At 43.5% G+C, this 14,535-nt stretch overlaps 1 protein-coding gene across 20 annotated transcripts in view; it reads left to right on the top strand.

The window, feature by feature from the left end:
* The window catches only part of FBRSL1 (fibrosin like 1), a 520,677-nt gene that overhangs the window by 212,526 nt on the left and 293,616 nt on the right, over positions 1-14,535 (top strand). For 18 of the 20 annotated variants that reach the window (XM_087942881.1, XM_087942869.1, XM_087942865.1 and 15 more), the window contains exon 4: positions 2,860-2,895. The exons of the other annotated variants lie outside the window; for them this stretch is intronic. In XM_087942881.1, coding sequence (XP_087799007.1) covers positions 2,860-2,895 — 36 coding nt within the window. The remainder of the gene's footprint in view (positions 1-2,859; positions 2,896-14,535) is intronic. 20 annotated transcript variants of the gene reach the window in all.

Below are 14,535 nucleotides of genomic sequence, written 5' to 3'. Positions count from 1 at the left end.
ATTTCATATTTCTCTGCCAAGGGGCCAAGGATCAGGGCCACACATGACATTCCAGTTAAATTAATGTATTGCTTTATCCCCCCCTGTACAGCTGGTCCTCGACTCATGGCTACAATTGAGCCCCGGATTTTTGTCGCTAAGCGAGACAGCTGTTAAGGGAATTTCCACCCCCGTTTTACAATCCTTCTTGCCACCAGGTGTTAAGTGGATCACTGCAGTTGTTAAGAATGGGGATCATGTGATCCCGGGACATGGCAAACGGTCATAAATGGGAGTCGGTTGTCAAGCTGTCAGAATTTTGATCACGGAACCCTGTGGATAGGGCAGTGGTCATAAGTGTGAAAAATGGTCCTAACTCACTTTTTTCCAGGGCTGTTGTAACTGAACGGTCACTAAATGAACGGCTGTAAGTCAAGGAGTAACTGTACATAAGAATCCAGTCAACCAACGGTCAGCACTGAATTGGCCCTAGATAAGAGATCATGGAATCAAAAGAATGTAATCAGTATTGTTAAGCACATTAAATACCCAGACAACACGATGTTTATTAAGCACTAAGAAATGTAATTAATAAGGTAAAAGTAAAGGTTCCCCTCGCACATAATACGTGCTAGTTGTTTCTGGCTCTCGGGGGCGGTGCTCATCTCCATTACAAAGCCACAGAAGAGCCAGCGCTGTCCGAAGACGTCTCTCTGTGGTCATGTGGCCAGCAGGACTAAACACCAAAGGTGCATGGAACGCTGTTCCCACCAAAACGGTCCCTAATTTTCTACTTCCATTTTTACATGCTTTCGAACTGCTAGGTTGGCAGAAGCTGGGACAAGAAACTGGAGCTCCCTCCATTATACGGCGGTAGGGATCCGAACCCCCAAACTGCCGACCTTTCTGATCGACAAGCTCAGCGCCTTAGCCACTGAGCCACCGCGTCCCTTATGTAATTAATAGAAAATTAAAATAACATTTTTAAAAAAAAGGAATTCAAAGAGGCGTTGGACCTGGACCGTTTATGGCAACGTAAGGACTCCAGGCTGATTCCTTTCTTGACTCCACCTTCGGGCTCGACCTATTCCTCTCCCCCACGCTCTCCCTACTTATCCACCTGCCCCTCAAAAGAATTGTGTCAGCTTCTGAGTTAGAGTTAGATGTTTCTGTTGCTCCTTCCAGCTGTTAGAACAGAGTGGGCTTTTTTGCCTGCGGAGAAATGAATAAATGTCAACAGAGGAAAAGGGGAAACACCAATGAGAAACAAACCCCTGTTGTGTTTAGATCAAGCTGAGCCTCGTTGGTGATTCTTTACGCGCCTTCTCCGAAAAAAAAGAGATTTGTAATTTCCAGGTCTCCTGTTGTCTTTTTCATTACTTTGCTCCTGCATCATCTCTTGCCTGCTTCGAAAGGCTGGGTAACGACTTTTATTTTTATTTTTAGAGAAAGTCCAGAGTGTATATCATTTTTTAAAAAAAAATTTTTTTCCTGCTTTAGAGCCTGTATGTTTCAAATCAAAATAAATATTTTTACAACAACAACAAAAAGTCCAGCGCAAAATGAAGAACCTTTGCAATTTTTTTCATTCTAAAATTATTATTATTTTAATTGGGAAGCTTATTTTAATTGTGTTCATCTGACACAAATAAATGAATGAATAAATAAATCTATCTATATATCCATATCCATATCCATATCCATATCCATATCCATATCCATATCCATCTATCTATCTATCTATCTATCTATCTATCTATCTATCTATCTATCTATCTATCTATAATATCTACCTATCCATCCATCCATTCATCCATCTATAAAAGCAAAATGCCATTCACGCATCATCACAAAATCTCCAGAACTGTAAAGCCTACAAAATTGAAATTTGGCACCTATGTTCCTCTTGGCTTCTAGGGGCTCACTAAGAAAGGATTTTTCGAAATGACTATCAGAACATTTAGAGTATTTCCTATATTGTTGTTATTATTAACACGCTCTGATGCTAAGGAGTTCTAGTCCCCCTCCCCACCTGAAAAGAAATCTCTTCCAAATGCAAAACACAAGCAGAGGAGAGGAGTCTTAGTTTGAGTTTCAGTTTCAGAGCACCAAGCAGCTTTAGTCCAGAACTGTTGAGGTAAGTCGCGCCCAGGCTCCTTGATCCAAGTTCAGACGCTTGGCAAGTGATTCATATTTATGACAGTCGCAGCATCCTTGGATCCTATGATCCGCTTTTGTGACCTTCTGACAAGCAGAAATCATGGGCTCTCCATCACTGGAGGTTTTTAAGAAGAGACTAGACAGTCACTTGTCTGAGATTATATAGGTTCTCCTGCTTGAGCAGGGGGCTGGACTAGAAGACCTCCAAGGTCCCTTCCAGATTCTATTCTATTCTATTCTATTCTATTCTAACTATTCTATTCTAACTATTCTATTCTATTCTCTATTCTCTCTATTCTCTATTCTATTCTAACTATTCTATTCTATTCTATTCTATTCTATTCTATTCTATTCTATTCTATTCTATTCTATTCTATTCTAACTATTCTATTCTATTCTAACTATTCTATTCTACCTATTCTATTCTATTCTGATTATTATTCTCTTCTCTTCTATTGTCAATGGGATGCCAGGTTCACTTCACAAACGTGTTACTAACTTTAACAACTGCAGGGATTCACTTAACAGTGGCAAGAAAGGTCATAACATAGGGCAAAACTCACTTAGCAACATAAATTTTGGGCTCAGTTGTGGTTATAAGTTAAAGACCACCTGTTTACCCATTGGCCAAAGCAGTGCGTGGATAAGACCTCCATTTTTTTTTTAGCATCCTTTGCAACTATTTTTACGACTTAACATCCATTTTCTCTTTTTCCGCAGAGTTCTGCTCAGTCGTTGTCAGGAAAAGGTTATTCGGTAAGTCATTTTGCGCGGCTTCTATGTTTCTTCCGTTATTTCTTGGCTGGAAAAGAGTTGGACCATCTGTTGCATTTTCTCGGGCCCTGTCGCGAAGCAGAGTCCTAAAAATAGGTTTGGGAAGATAAATTCTCCCACTCATGTTTATTGCACCTCTCTTCAGAGGAGCGAATGTGAAGCATGCTCACTAAACGAGAGAAAACAGACAAGGAAACGGGTTTTTTTGCACCTTCCCACTCTGAAGTTGTCTTGTTGAACATATGTACGTTTTCTAGCATTGATCCTGAGCTCACGGATGGATGTAATATTATAGGATTCCTTGGATTTGAAGAAAGCGGACTATTTTGGATAGCGCATTGGATGCTTCAGTAGCACATTGTAGATCATCCTCATCTTCTTTTAATGAGCCCATAATCCCTTGCAGGGTGGAGTCTGGGCAACTGAATGGAGCTAGCAGAGTGTTTACTGGCCAGATGCCCTTCCTGTCACCGATGCGGAGTTTTGTTCAGCAGATAAATTCTCATAGTACCCAGAGAGAGAAATATCTGCCTCTACCTAGGATTGAACGCAACAGCCTCCTGATTGTGAGGTGAGAGCTCCACCTCTAGGCCACCCACACTACTCCTTCGGTAGCCCATTGTAGCACAATTCAGTAGCTCATTGTAGATGCTCTAGGTCTAATCTGAGAGTCGTAATCAGTTCAGGGAAAAAGTGTATACACGTAGCCCTCAACTTACAACAGTTCATTTAGTGGCCATTCAAAGTTACAATCTAACCATCTAACCATCATGAAGATGAGTCAGTTGCCAAGTGTCTGAATTCTGATCATGTGACCATGGGGATGCTGCCATGGTCGTAAGTGTGAAAAATGGTCATAAGTCACTTTTTTCAGTGGCGTTGTCACCGAACAGCCCCTAAATGAACTGAGGACTACCTGTACTAACCAGAACTTCTGGAAATGGTAGCTTAGCAACATTTTGGCTAGGTTAGTAGACAGCTTTGATTGGCTGTTGAAATCTACAAATTGGGTTTTAGAATAGAATAGAATAGAATAGAATAGAATAGAATAGAATAGAATAGAATAGAATAGAACTAAATGGAGAGGAGAGGAGAAGAGAAGAGAAAATAGAGAATAGAATAGAATTAGAATTAGAAGAAAAGAGAAAATAGAGAATAGAGAATAAAGAAAATAGAATAGAATAGAAATAAAAATAGAAATAGAATTAGAATTAGAATAAAGAATGGAATAGAAAATAGAACAGAACAGAACAGAATTCTTTATTGGCCAAGTGTGATTGGACACACAAGGAATTTATCTTTGGTGCATGTGCTCTCAGTGTACATAAAGAAAAAAATAAAATATATTCATCACAAATCATAAGAAACAATACTTAGTATAGTCATAGGTTACTATAAGCAATCAAATCATACTAGGGAACAAATAAAACAATATAAATTGTAAAGATACAACACAGTTATAGTCATAAGTGGGAAGAGATAGGTAATAGGAAGGATGAGAAGAATAATCGTAATACAGTCTTAGTGAATAGTTGGACAGTATTGAGGGAATTATTTGTTTAACAGAGTGATGGCGTTCGGGAAAAAACTCTTCTTGTGTATAGTTGTTCTGGTGTGCAGGGCTCTGTAGCATCGTTTTGAGGGTAGGAGTTGAAACAGTTTATGTCCGGGATGTGAGGGGGTCTGTAAAATATTTTCACAGCCCTCTTTTTGACTCGTGCAGGATACAGGTCCTCAACGGGAGGCAGGCTGGTTGCAGTTGTTTTGTCTGCAGTCCTAATTATCCTCTGAAGTCTGTGTCTGTCCTGTTGGGCTGCAGAGCCAAACTAGACCATTACTGAAGTGCAGATGACAGATTCAATCATTTTTGGCTTGCAGTGGAGCATCTCACTCAGTCCCACTATTTGTGAACTGTAAAGATCTGTGAGAAAAGACCCATTTATGGCTTCTTATCAGGTTTAATTATAGAGTCAAGTTTTTCTTACCTCGGAGTTCTGCTAACAAGTGGGGGTGGGGGAACAGATTTGGTTCTGGCTTTTATTCCTTAATGGGGGGGAAAAAAGGCGATTGCCACCACGGCTGGTACTAATAAATCACAGAGCAGACATTTTATCTGGTTGTCCCAAGCCTTTCCTTTTGATCAGCTCAACCAAATGAGCATGTGAGGCCAGGATTGTTTATCTCAAAGCTGCCAAAGTCCTGATATGTTTTTGGGTTTGTTTTAATTGCTGGGTCTTGCAGGGATCAAGGACCCAGCCCTGATTTCTGGAGACCTCCCAACGAGGGAGGATTTTGAGTTCCTGTGTCCTTAAACGGAGACTCTCTCCTCTCACTGACCTGGGGGAAATCGTTGTGCTGCGTGAGAAGAAAAACAGCGAGGAGATGTTCTGTTTTCACTGGATTTTGCTCACTTTGTGGCTGTTCCCCTGGCTTGGTAATACTTTGTACGGCTAGGTCAGGGGTGTCAAAACTTGATTTCCATTGAGGGCCGCATCAGCGCTGTGTTTGACCAGGGTAGGCCTGGCCAGGTGGGCGTAGTCAGAGTAGGCGCGCCCAGCTCGACGTCACTCGTGTTGGGGCCACCTGTGATGACCAAGTGCTAAGGCAGGACTTCCCTCAGACCCTGTCAGGATTCTGGCAGTTACCCCAATTAAATCATGAGTCTCAAGCCAAACTTCAAAAGGATTTACTGGGAGTTAACGTGTCCGGCACTGCCTGGGTGTAGCCAAGTCTGAGACACATCATTCATTGTCACCCTTGACCCTGGTTTTTCCCCCACCCCTCTGGGTTTATCGTAATTCCTATTCTCCAATCGGACACATCCATAGCCAAGAGTCATCGATTGTGCTCTCCAGTTAGAATTTTGCATGGCAGAAACTTCAGTCACCTAGTTACTATCTTTGAAAACATTTGTGGAATGCACTTTCAATTTCCAAGCTGCCCCACTACTCCCCCCTCCCTTTCTGTTGGCAACTCTAAAAAGACCGTAGAAATATTTTATGAGTTGACACTCTCATTATAATATTCCTTCCTTCCTTCCTTCCTTCCTTCCTTCCTTCCTTCCTTCCTTCCTTCCTTCCTTCCTTCCTTCCTTTCCTTTCCTTTCCTTTCCTTTCCTTTCCTTTCCTTTCCTTTCCTTCCTTTCTTCCTTCCTTCCTTCCTTCCTTCTTTCTTTCTTTCTTCTTTCTTTCTTTCTTTCTTTCTTTCTTTCTTTCTTTCTTTCTTTCTTTCTTTCTTTCTTTCTTTCTTTCTTCCTTCCTTCCTTCCTTCCTTCCTTCCTTCCTTCCTTCCTTCCTTCCTTCCTTCCTTCCTTCCTTCCTTCCTTTCTTTCTTTCTTTCTTTCTTTCTTTCTTTCTTTCTTTCTTTCTTTCTTTCTTTCTTTCTTTCTTTCTTTGGAAGAGACCTTTAAAATACAAAAGCTTCCAACCAGTTTGTTGTTATTTGGGCTATTAAAATACTGCTGCTGTGATTTGGGATTACTGCTCTCGTAGGCTTGATGGGTGCTGTGAGCTTTCTTAATATTATTTTTCTTCTGAAGTGAAACAATCAGGAGGCCAAATATAGAACTGAGCGGATAGTTTTAATGTCTTTCACCTGTGTGCACTTTCGATATGATTGGTTTGCTTTCCTGTTCCACGAGCCAAAAGGAGAAAGGCGGGGGAAATACCAAGGTGTCTGTAGAATTGTTTTATAGATGCTTTATAATTCACTTGAGTTCTGCCTTCCTACCGAAGCAACCCACCAAACCATCTTCGCCCCTTCCGAAATCGACATCTTTTTAATGCATTATATTTAGACTTAATGGCATTCCTCTAACACTGCAAACTAGCATAAATGGGGAAAAAATAGCAGAGGAGACAAAAATAAGCAAAATATCAAAGAGGTAACTGACAGAGAATTGTAATCAGACGTTATCACGGGCCATTCTTAATGAATGAGCACAATAGCCATCCATGATGGCTTCTTTTCCAACAAGGGATGTCCTTGAATGCATGTTGTTATCATTTCAGAAAGAGCTAGCAAAAGTTGTTTGTAAGGGAAGAAACCTTTGAAAGTGTCTCCCAGCATCCAACAATGATCAAAGAACTCAACTTTTTTTCCGATGCTGAAAAAAAAAACCACCTCATTTCTTCCTTACAACTAAACCTCCTTACAACTAAAAAGCCTTAGGTAGACAACAGGTAGACCTCGACTTACGACCACGATCGAGCCTCAAATTTCCGATGCCAGGTGAGACAGCTGTTTAGTGAGTTTTGCCCCATTTGAGCCACAGTGGTGCAGTGGTTAGAGTGCAGTACTGCAGTATTTTTGCTGACTGCCAGCTGACTGCAATTTGGCAGTTCGAATCTCACCAAACTCAAGGTTGACTCAGCCTTCCCTCCTTCCAAGGTCGGTAAAATGAAGACCCAAATTGTTGGGGGCAAGAAGCTGACTCTGTAAACCGCTTAGAGAGCACTGTAAAAGCGCCGTGAAGTGTTATATAAGTCTAAGTTCCTTCCTTCCTTCCTTCCTTCCTTCCTTCCTTCCTTCCTTCCTTCCTTCCTTCCTTCCTTCCTTCCTTCCTTCCTTCCTTCCTTCCTTCCTTCCTTCCTTCCTTCCTTCCTTCCTTCCTTCCTGTTAGAATGCAGCATTGCAGCTAATTCTGCTAACTGCCAGGTGTTCAATCCTGACCAGCTCAAGGTTGACTCATCCTTCCGAGGTTGGTAAAATGAGGACCTGGATTGTTGGGAGCAATATGCTGACTCTGCAAACCGCTTAGAGAGGGCTGGAAAGCACTGTGATGGGGTATATAAGTCTAAGTTCCTTCCTTCCTTCCTTCCTTCCTTCCTTCCTTCCTTCCTTCCTTCCTTCCTTCCTTCCTTCCATCCATCCATCCATCCATCCATCCATCCATCCATCCATGGTGCACAGTGGTTAGAATGCAGAATTGCAAGCTAACTCTGCCCACTGCCAGCAGTTCGATCCTGATCGGCTCAAGGTGGACTCAGCCTTCTGTCCTTCCGAGGTCGGTAAAATGAGGACCCAGATTATTGGGTGCAAGAGGCTGACTCTGTAATACCGCTTAGAGCGGGCTGTGAAGAGGTATATAAGTCTAAGTGCTATTGCTATTTTACAACCTTTTCCTGCCAACGTTGTTAAACTAATCACTGCCACGGTTAAATTAGTAACGTGGTTGTTAAGTGAACCTGGCTTCCCCCATCGACTTTCCTTCTCAGAAGGTCACAACGGGGAACATTGTGACCATCATACATATGAATCAGTCGCCAACGGTATGAATTTTGATGCTGCAACGGTGGTAAATGTGAAAGTCTTTTCCCCCCCAGTATCATTGTATCAGTCACTAAACGGACTGTTATAAGTTGAGATCTATCTGTACCCCTTAAGGGTGGATTCCACTGTAGGTTTTCAATTAAATTCCAGTTGGAGTTATCTGTGCTTTTAGTAGCACAGATATAGATTCAGCGAGGACCATGTTGACTGTGGACATCCGTTGGAACAAAGCATACCAAAAATTGCATCCTTCTGCTATATTTGGTCCCCACATTGTATTTTAAATAAATCAACAGCCACGTGGATATAGCAGCATAAATCTGGAGGCTGGGGCAGCCGATGGCATCGATGTGATCCATCAACTTTAGTGTGTAAATTTCCTTTCAACTTTAGTGTATAAATTTTCCTTTCCTTTCCTTTCGTGTATAAATTTCCTGGTAGGTTACTTCCTACCAGTTTTTCTTAGCCTACGGAAACCAACACAAACATATTTCCCCGTGAATTTATGCTGGAAGTGAAGAACTTGGGAGCAACTACGGTGAAAATAACATCTTTTTTTAAAAAAAAAATGTTTCCAACTAAGGAAATTGAAGGCGACAGGTTTTAAGGACTGGGGAGATGGTCTAATCCAAGCCTTTCTCCCTTAAGATCAAAGTACAGAAAATTCCTTGACTTACGACCACGCTGAGCCCAAAATTTCAGTTGCTGGACAGGACAGTTAAATGAGTTTTTCCCTATTCTACGACCTCAATTGCCATAGTTGATAAAGTGAAAAAGTGCAGTTATTAAGCTAGTCACATGGTTGTTATACAGAGTTGCATTAACACACAATCGAGATCAAGGGAGGTATACTAAGACCACTCTATAAAGCCTTAGTAAGACCACACCTAGAATACTGCATCCAGTTTTGGTCACCACACTATAAAAAAGATGTTGAGACTCTAGAAAGAGTGCCGAGAAGAGCAACCAGGATGATTAGGGGACTGGAGGCTAAAAGATACGATGAACGGTTGCAGGAACTGGGCCTAGTTAGTCTAGGGAAGGGGAGGACCAGGGGAGACAGGAGAGGAATCTTCCAATATCTCAGAGGCTGCCACAGAGAGGTGGAAAGGGTCAAGCTGTTTTCCAAAGCACCCGAAGTCCAGGCAAGAAATAATGGATGGAAACTGAACAAGGAGAGATTCAAGCTGGAAATAAGGAGAAGTTTTCTGACAGTGAGAACAACCAACCAATGGAACAGAAGTTGCCTTCGGAGGTTGTGGGAGCTTCATCACTGGAGGCTTTCAAGAAGAGACTGGACTGCCATCTGTCAGAAATGGTGTAGGGTCTCCTTCTTGGGTGGGTGGGGGGTTGGACTAGATGACCTACAAGATCCCTTCCAACTCTGTTAATCTAATCTAATCTAATCTAATCTAATCTAATCTAATCTAATCTAATCTAATCTAATCTAATGTTTTTTAAAAAAGAAAGGAGAACGCCCCAGGAAAAGGCACCAGGCTGCCAGCTTTTGATTCCTCAATAAAGGCTTCCAAGTTATCAGCCCTCCCTTGATCCTGTACCAGAGATCCTGCAAAACCATTACCAGCGCTCGGCACAGAGGGCAAAAACTAAAAACGAAATAAAGCAGAGCAGCTTGGGGTCCAAATGGCCTGATGGCACCAGGGTGTGTATCTCCTGCATTTATGCAAGTCACCCAGCGAGTGTCGTGTCTCATAAAATATATTTTTGGTTTTTACGGTTCCCTTAATTTGCTTGCAAAATGCCCCCCCCTCTGCTTCCAATTAAGCCGCAGTCCTGCTTTTAATTACAATCAAATGTCCCGTAAATTTTCACTCATCCTCAAAGCCATAAAATGAGTGTGCACATATGTGTGCGTGCAAACACACACACGCACAATACACACAGAGCGTACCAGATTTGGTTGTCTTGGTTTCCAAAAGGGCTGGGTCTGAGGTTTGCGTTGTTGTTACGAAGGGAAACACAGCATTTCTCCCACGGGTGGGATTCAAATTTTTAACAACCGGTTCTGTGGGTGTGGCTTAGGTGGTGGGCGCGGCTTGGTGGTCATGTGACTGGGTGGACATGGCTTGGTGGTCATGTCATTGGCTGGGCGTGGCCAACTCAACATCACTCACATCGAGGCACGCATCTCCTCGCCTGGCCTGTCATGACTGTGGGGATGCTGCAACAGTCATAAGTGTGAAAAATGGTCATAAGTCACTTTTTTCAGGGCCATTGTAACTTTGAATGGTCCCTCCACACAAGCAAAGTACCAGCAAAGAAAGGAAAAAAGACTCCACAGAAGTTCCTGAGATAGGAAGTCTAGTCCTGCCAAGAATGTAATAACAGTCAATGGAGAGGCAGTTTCTGTAAGCAACACCAGAAAGTTTCCTTCCTGCCTTCCTTACAGGATTAGCCCAGTAATTTCTTCTAACAACTGGTTCTCCTAACTGCTTAGAATGTTAACAACCGGTTCTAGCGAATAGATGCAAACTGGTAGAATCCCACCCCTGATTTCCCCCCATCGCTTTGTTTACGAGAACATAATTGAATGCTATTGATTTACATAAACTTACATGTTCTCCTGGCTTCGGTCATTATAATCTACTTTGAAAACCCACAAGGCAAGCGAGGTCATCTTATTCCCTTCCTAGGGTTTCCTTTGTTGCGTTCTGAACAACTTCATTTTGACTAGAGGAGGTGAGAAAGGAGGAGAACATAGAACAGCAGAATTGGAAGGGACCTCGGAGGTCTTCTAGTCCATCCTCCTGCTCAAGCAGGCAGCCCTATACCATACTGGAGAAATGACTGTCCAACCTCTTCTTAAAAACCTCCTCCGATTACGGGGCACCCACAACTCCAGGAGGCAAGCTGTCCCACTGATTAACAGAATTACAGAGTTGGAAGGGACCTTGGAGGTCTTCTAGTCCACCCCCCCCCCCCCGGGCAAGCAGGAGACCCTATTCAATGCTGGACAAATGACTGTCCAGGCTCTTCTTAAAAGACTCCAGTGATGAAGCATCACCTGTAATTCTGAACTTCTGAAAGCAAGCTATTCCACTGATCAATTGTTCTCACTGTCCGGAAATTCCTCCTTCATTCTAGGTTGCTTCTCTCCTTGATTGATTTCCATCTGTTGCTTCCTGCCCTGCCTTCAGGTGTTTTGGAGAATAGGTTCACCGCCTCCTCTTTGTGACAGCCCCTCAAATATTGGAACCGTCTCCATCTAAACCATGGGTGTCCAACCTTGGCTTTAAGCCTTGTGGACTTCAACTCCCAGAATTCCTCAGCCAGCTGGCTGAGGAATTCTGGGAGTTGAAGTCCACAAGTCTTAAAGTTGCCAAGGTTGGACACCCCTGATCCAAACTGTGCTTAAAGTTTTATTTGCTAACCCATAAAATGTTTGTGACATGCATATTTCATCTATTGCTGCCCCCTCCCGCTCCCCGTTGGTCTGTAGCAAAGGAGACAGCTCCTCACGCCATCCTGCATCTTCTCCGACTTTTTGAGAGTTATGAGTTCTCCAGCAGAACCCAAAGAATAGCCAGATCAGGACTTGTGAACCTCTAAGGTTTAAAAAGAAAAAAGGGGGAAAAAAACTGGCACCATGAACAAGAAAGAAATTAAGAGAGAAAGAGAAGAAGAGAGAGAAAAGAAAGAGAGAGAGAAAAGAGAGGGAGGGAGGGAGGGAGGAAAAGAAAGAGAGAGAGAAAGAAGAGAGAGAGAGAGAGGGAGGGGGAGAGAAAAGGAGAGGGAGAAGAAGGGGGAGAGAGATAAAAAGAGAGAGAAAAGAAAGAGAGAGAAAAGAGAGGGAGGGAGGGAAAAGAAAGAGAAGAAAGAGAGGGGGAGAGAGAGAAAGAAAGAGAGGGAGGGGAGAGAGAAGGAGAGGGAGAAGAAGAGAGGGAGAGAGAGAAAGAGAGAGAGAGAAAAGAAAGAGAAAAGAGAGGGAGGGAGGGAAAAGAAAGAGAGAGAAAAGAAAGGGAGAGAGAAAGAGAGAGGGAGGGAGAAAGATAGAGGGAGGGGAGAGAGGAGGAGAGGGAGAAGAAGAGGGGGGAGAGAGAGAGAAAAGAGAGAGAAGAGAAAAGAGAGAGAAAAGAGAGGGAGGGAGGGAAAAGAAAGAGAAAAGAAAGAGGGGGAGAAAGAAAGAGGGAGGGAGAAAGAGCGGGAGGGAGAGAGAGAGAAGGAGAGGGAGAAGAAGAGGGGGAGAGAGAAAGAGAAAGAGAGAAAAGAAAGAGAGAAAAGAGAGAGAGAAAAGAAAGAGAGAGGGAGAGAGAGAGAGATGACTGATGTGTTAGAAGAACACAGTGAGTGAATTGCTCCGGTATCCATCATGCAAAGACTCATGTCTCTCTTGATGCTTTCATTTCCCTTCTGGCATTGCTTGCAAGCAAGCGTTAGAAGGCTGAAACAGGAAGTTGTAAGTTTCAGCATCTTCAGCTATCAGCATAATATCTGTGGTCAGGTCAGTCCCCTGACATGGTTTGCGGCCATTTTCTGGTTGAGCGAGAGCACCTTTTTTTCTGCTGATTTAGCATCGGTTCCCACCTGCATAACCAATTAAGATGTGCTGTTGACTTTAAAAAAAAAACACACATATTTCTGGTCGCTTGGCGGATTCCCAGTGACGCCCCTGCAGAATAGACTCGGCCGCAGCTAGACCGGTTATCGGCAGGTCCTTGAAAAGTAGAGGAAGCACCAGAAAACGGAATGTGTTTTGAATGCTTCTTCCTAACCTGTGGGTGAAAAAATGTTCATCGCCTTTCTACGCCAGGGACCACTGATGGTCCGCGAGAAAATTTTGGTGGTCCACAGATAAATGCCCCCCCCCCCAAAGCAATTAATCCAGGCTGCGCGGGAACACAAGGCTTGCGTCGCTTGTATTGCAAACAACATGAGGTAGTGAGGGGAGGGGGAAAGGGCGAAGGAGGGAACTTGCCCCACTTGCCCCACACGCATCACCTGGCCACTGGGCTGCTTCTTTCCGCTCCTTTCTTCTTCTGCTTTTGGCTGAACGCAAGGAAAACAGCCAAAGTCTTCCTTTCTCTCCCCCAAACTCTGCCAGAAATGAGTCTTTGGGACCCTGCAAGGCCTCCTGCTCCAAGAGGGTGTGTCGGTGTGACAAGTCTCACAAAGACTCATTTCTGGCGGAGTTTGGGGGAGAGAAAGAAAGACTTCTGCTGCTTGTGCTGTTTTCCTTGCATGAAGCCAAAAGTCTCTCTCTCTCTCTGTCTGTCTCTCTCTCTGTGTCTCTCTCTCTCTCTCTCCTTCCTTCCTTCCTTTCCTTCCTTCCTTCCTTCCTTCCTTCCTTCCTTCCTTCCTTCCTTCCTTCCTTCCTTCCTTCCTTCCTTCCTTCCTCCTCCTCTCCTCCTCCTCCTCCTCCTCCTCCTCCTCCTCCTCCTCCTCCTCCTCCTCCTCCTCCTCCTCCTCCTCCTCCTCCTCCTCCTCCTCCTCCTCCTCCTGAGAATGGACCTGGAGACAGTATCCTGCTATCCCAAATAAAGAATGATCGATCAGTAGCAAAACAGGGTGGGGAATTTTCCTGCAGACTTTTTGGGGATTTTTCTAGGGTCTCTGGTCCTCGTGATTTAAAATGATTACCCCTTCTTGTCTGTGACAGCCCCTCAAGGACTGGAAGACTACTATCCTATCATTTCTAGTCCTCTGAGTTAAATCCATGTAACAAAGTAACAGAATAACAGAGATGGAAGGGACCTTGGAGGTCTTCTAGCCCAACCCCATGCTCAAGCAGGAGGCCCTACAACATTTCAGACAAACAGTTGTCCAGTCTCTTCTTGAAAACCTCCAGGGTTGGATGGAGCACTCACAATGTCTGAAGGCAAGTTGTTCTACTAATAATTTTTTCTCACAGTCAGGAATTTTTTTTCTTCGTTCTAGGGTGCTTCTTTCCTGGGTTGGTTTTGGAATGAAGGATGGACCTCTGAAATGTTCTTCTGGGAAGCCCACTCTTGATGCACACCAAAATTTTCCTGGTGATGCCATCTCTGCCTCTCTGATTTAGTCCACCAGAACAGAAACGGTTCCTTGTGAGATTTAAAACGTGGGAATCAGCGGTGCATTTGGGTAGATTTGTTCTCCTTTATCTGGCACAGAGACCAATTGAAGCTTGTGGAACCTACCTCTGAATAGACACACTTAATGTTGCCTTGTGTGACAAATTCAAGTAGAAAGCTTCCGTCAAGTGACTTCGTAGTAGAGAAAAGGATGGAGTTTTGGGAAACTGCTTGTCAGTGCAGCTTCTCTGCCTCCGTTGGCTTTCCATCTTAAAATGAATGCTCATTCTCTCTCCCAACAAAAAAACACCACCCCTGTTATCTACTCACCTGTGGACAA

Source organism: Notechis scutatus, chromosome 13 (assembly GCF_049901735.1).
Source record: "Notechis scutatus isolate UNSWTSFEM ecotype Mainland chromosome 13, rNotScu1.2, whole genome shotgun sequence".
NCBI lineage: Eukaryota > Metazoa > Chordata > Lepidosauria > Squamata > Elapidae > Notechis > Notechis scutatus.
Note: the sequence above shows the minus strand (reverse complement) of the source record. Positions and strands in the feature narration are given on the sequence as shown.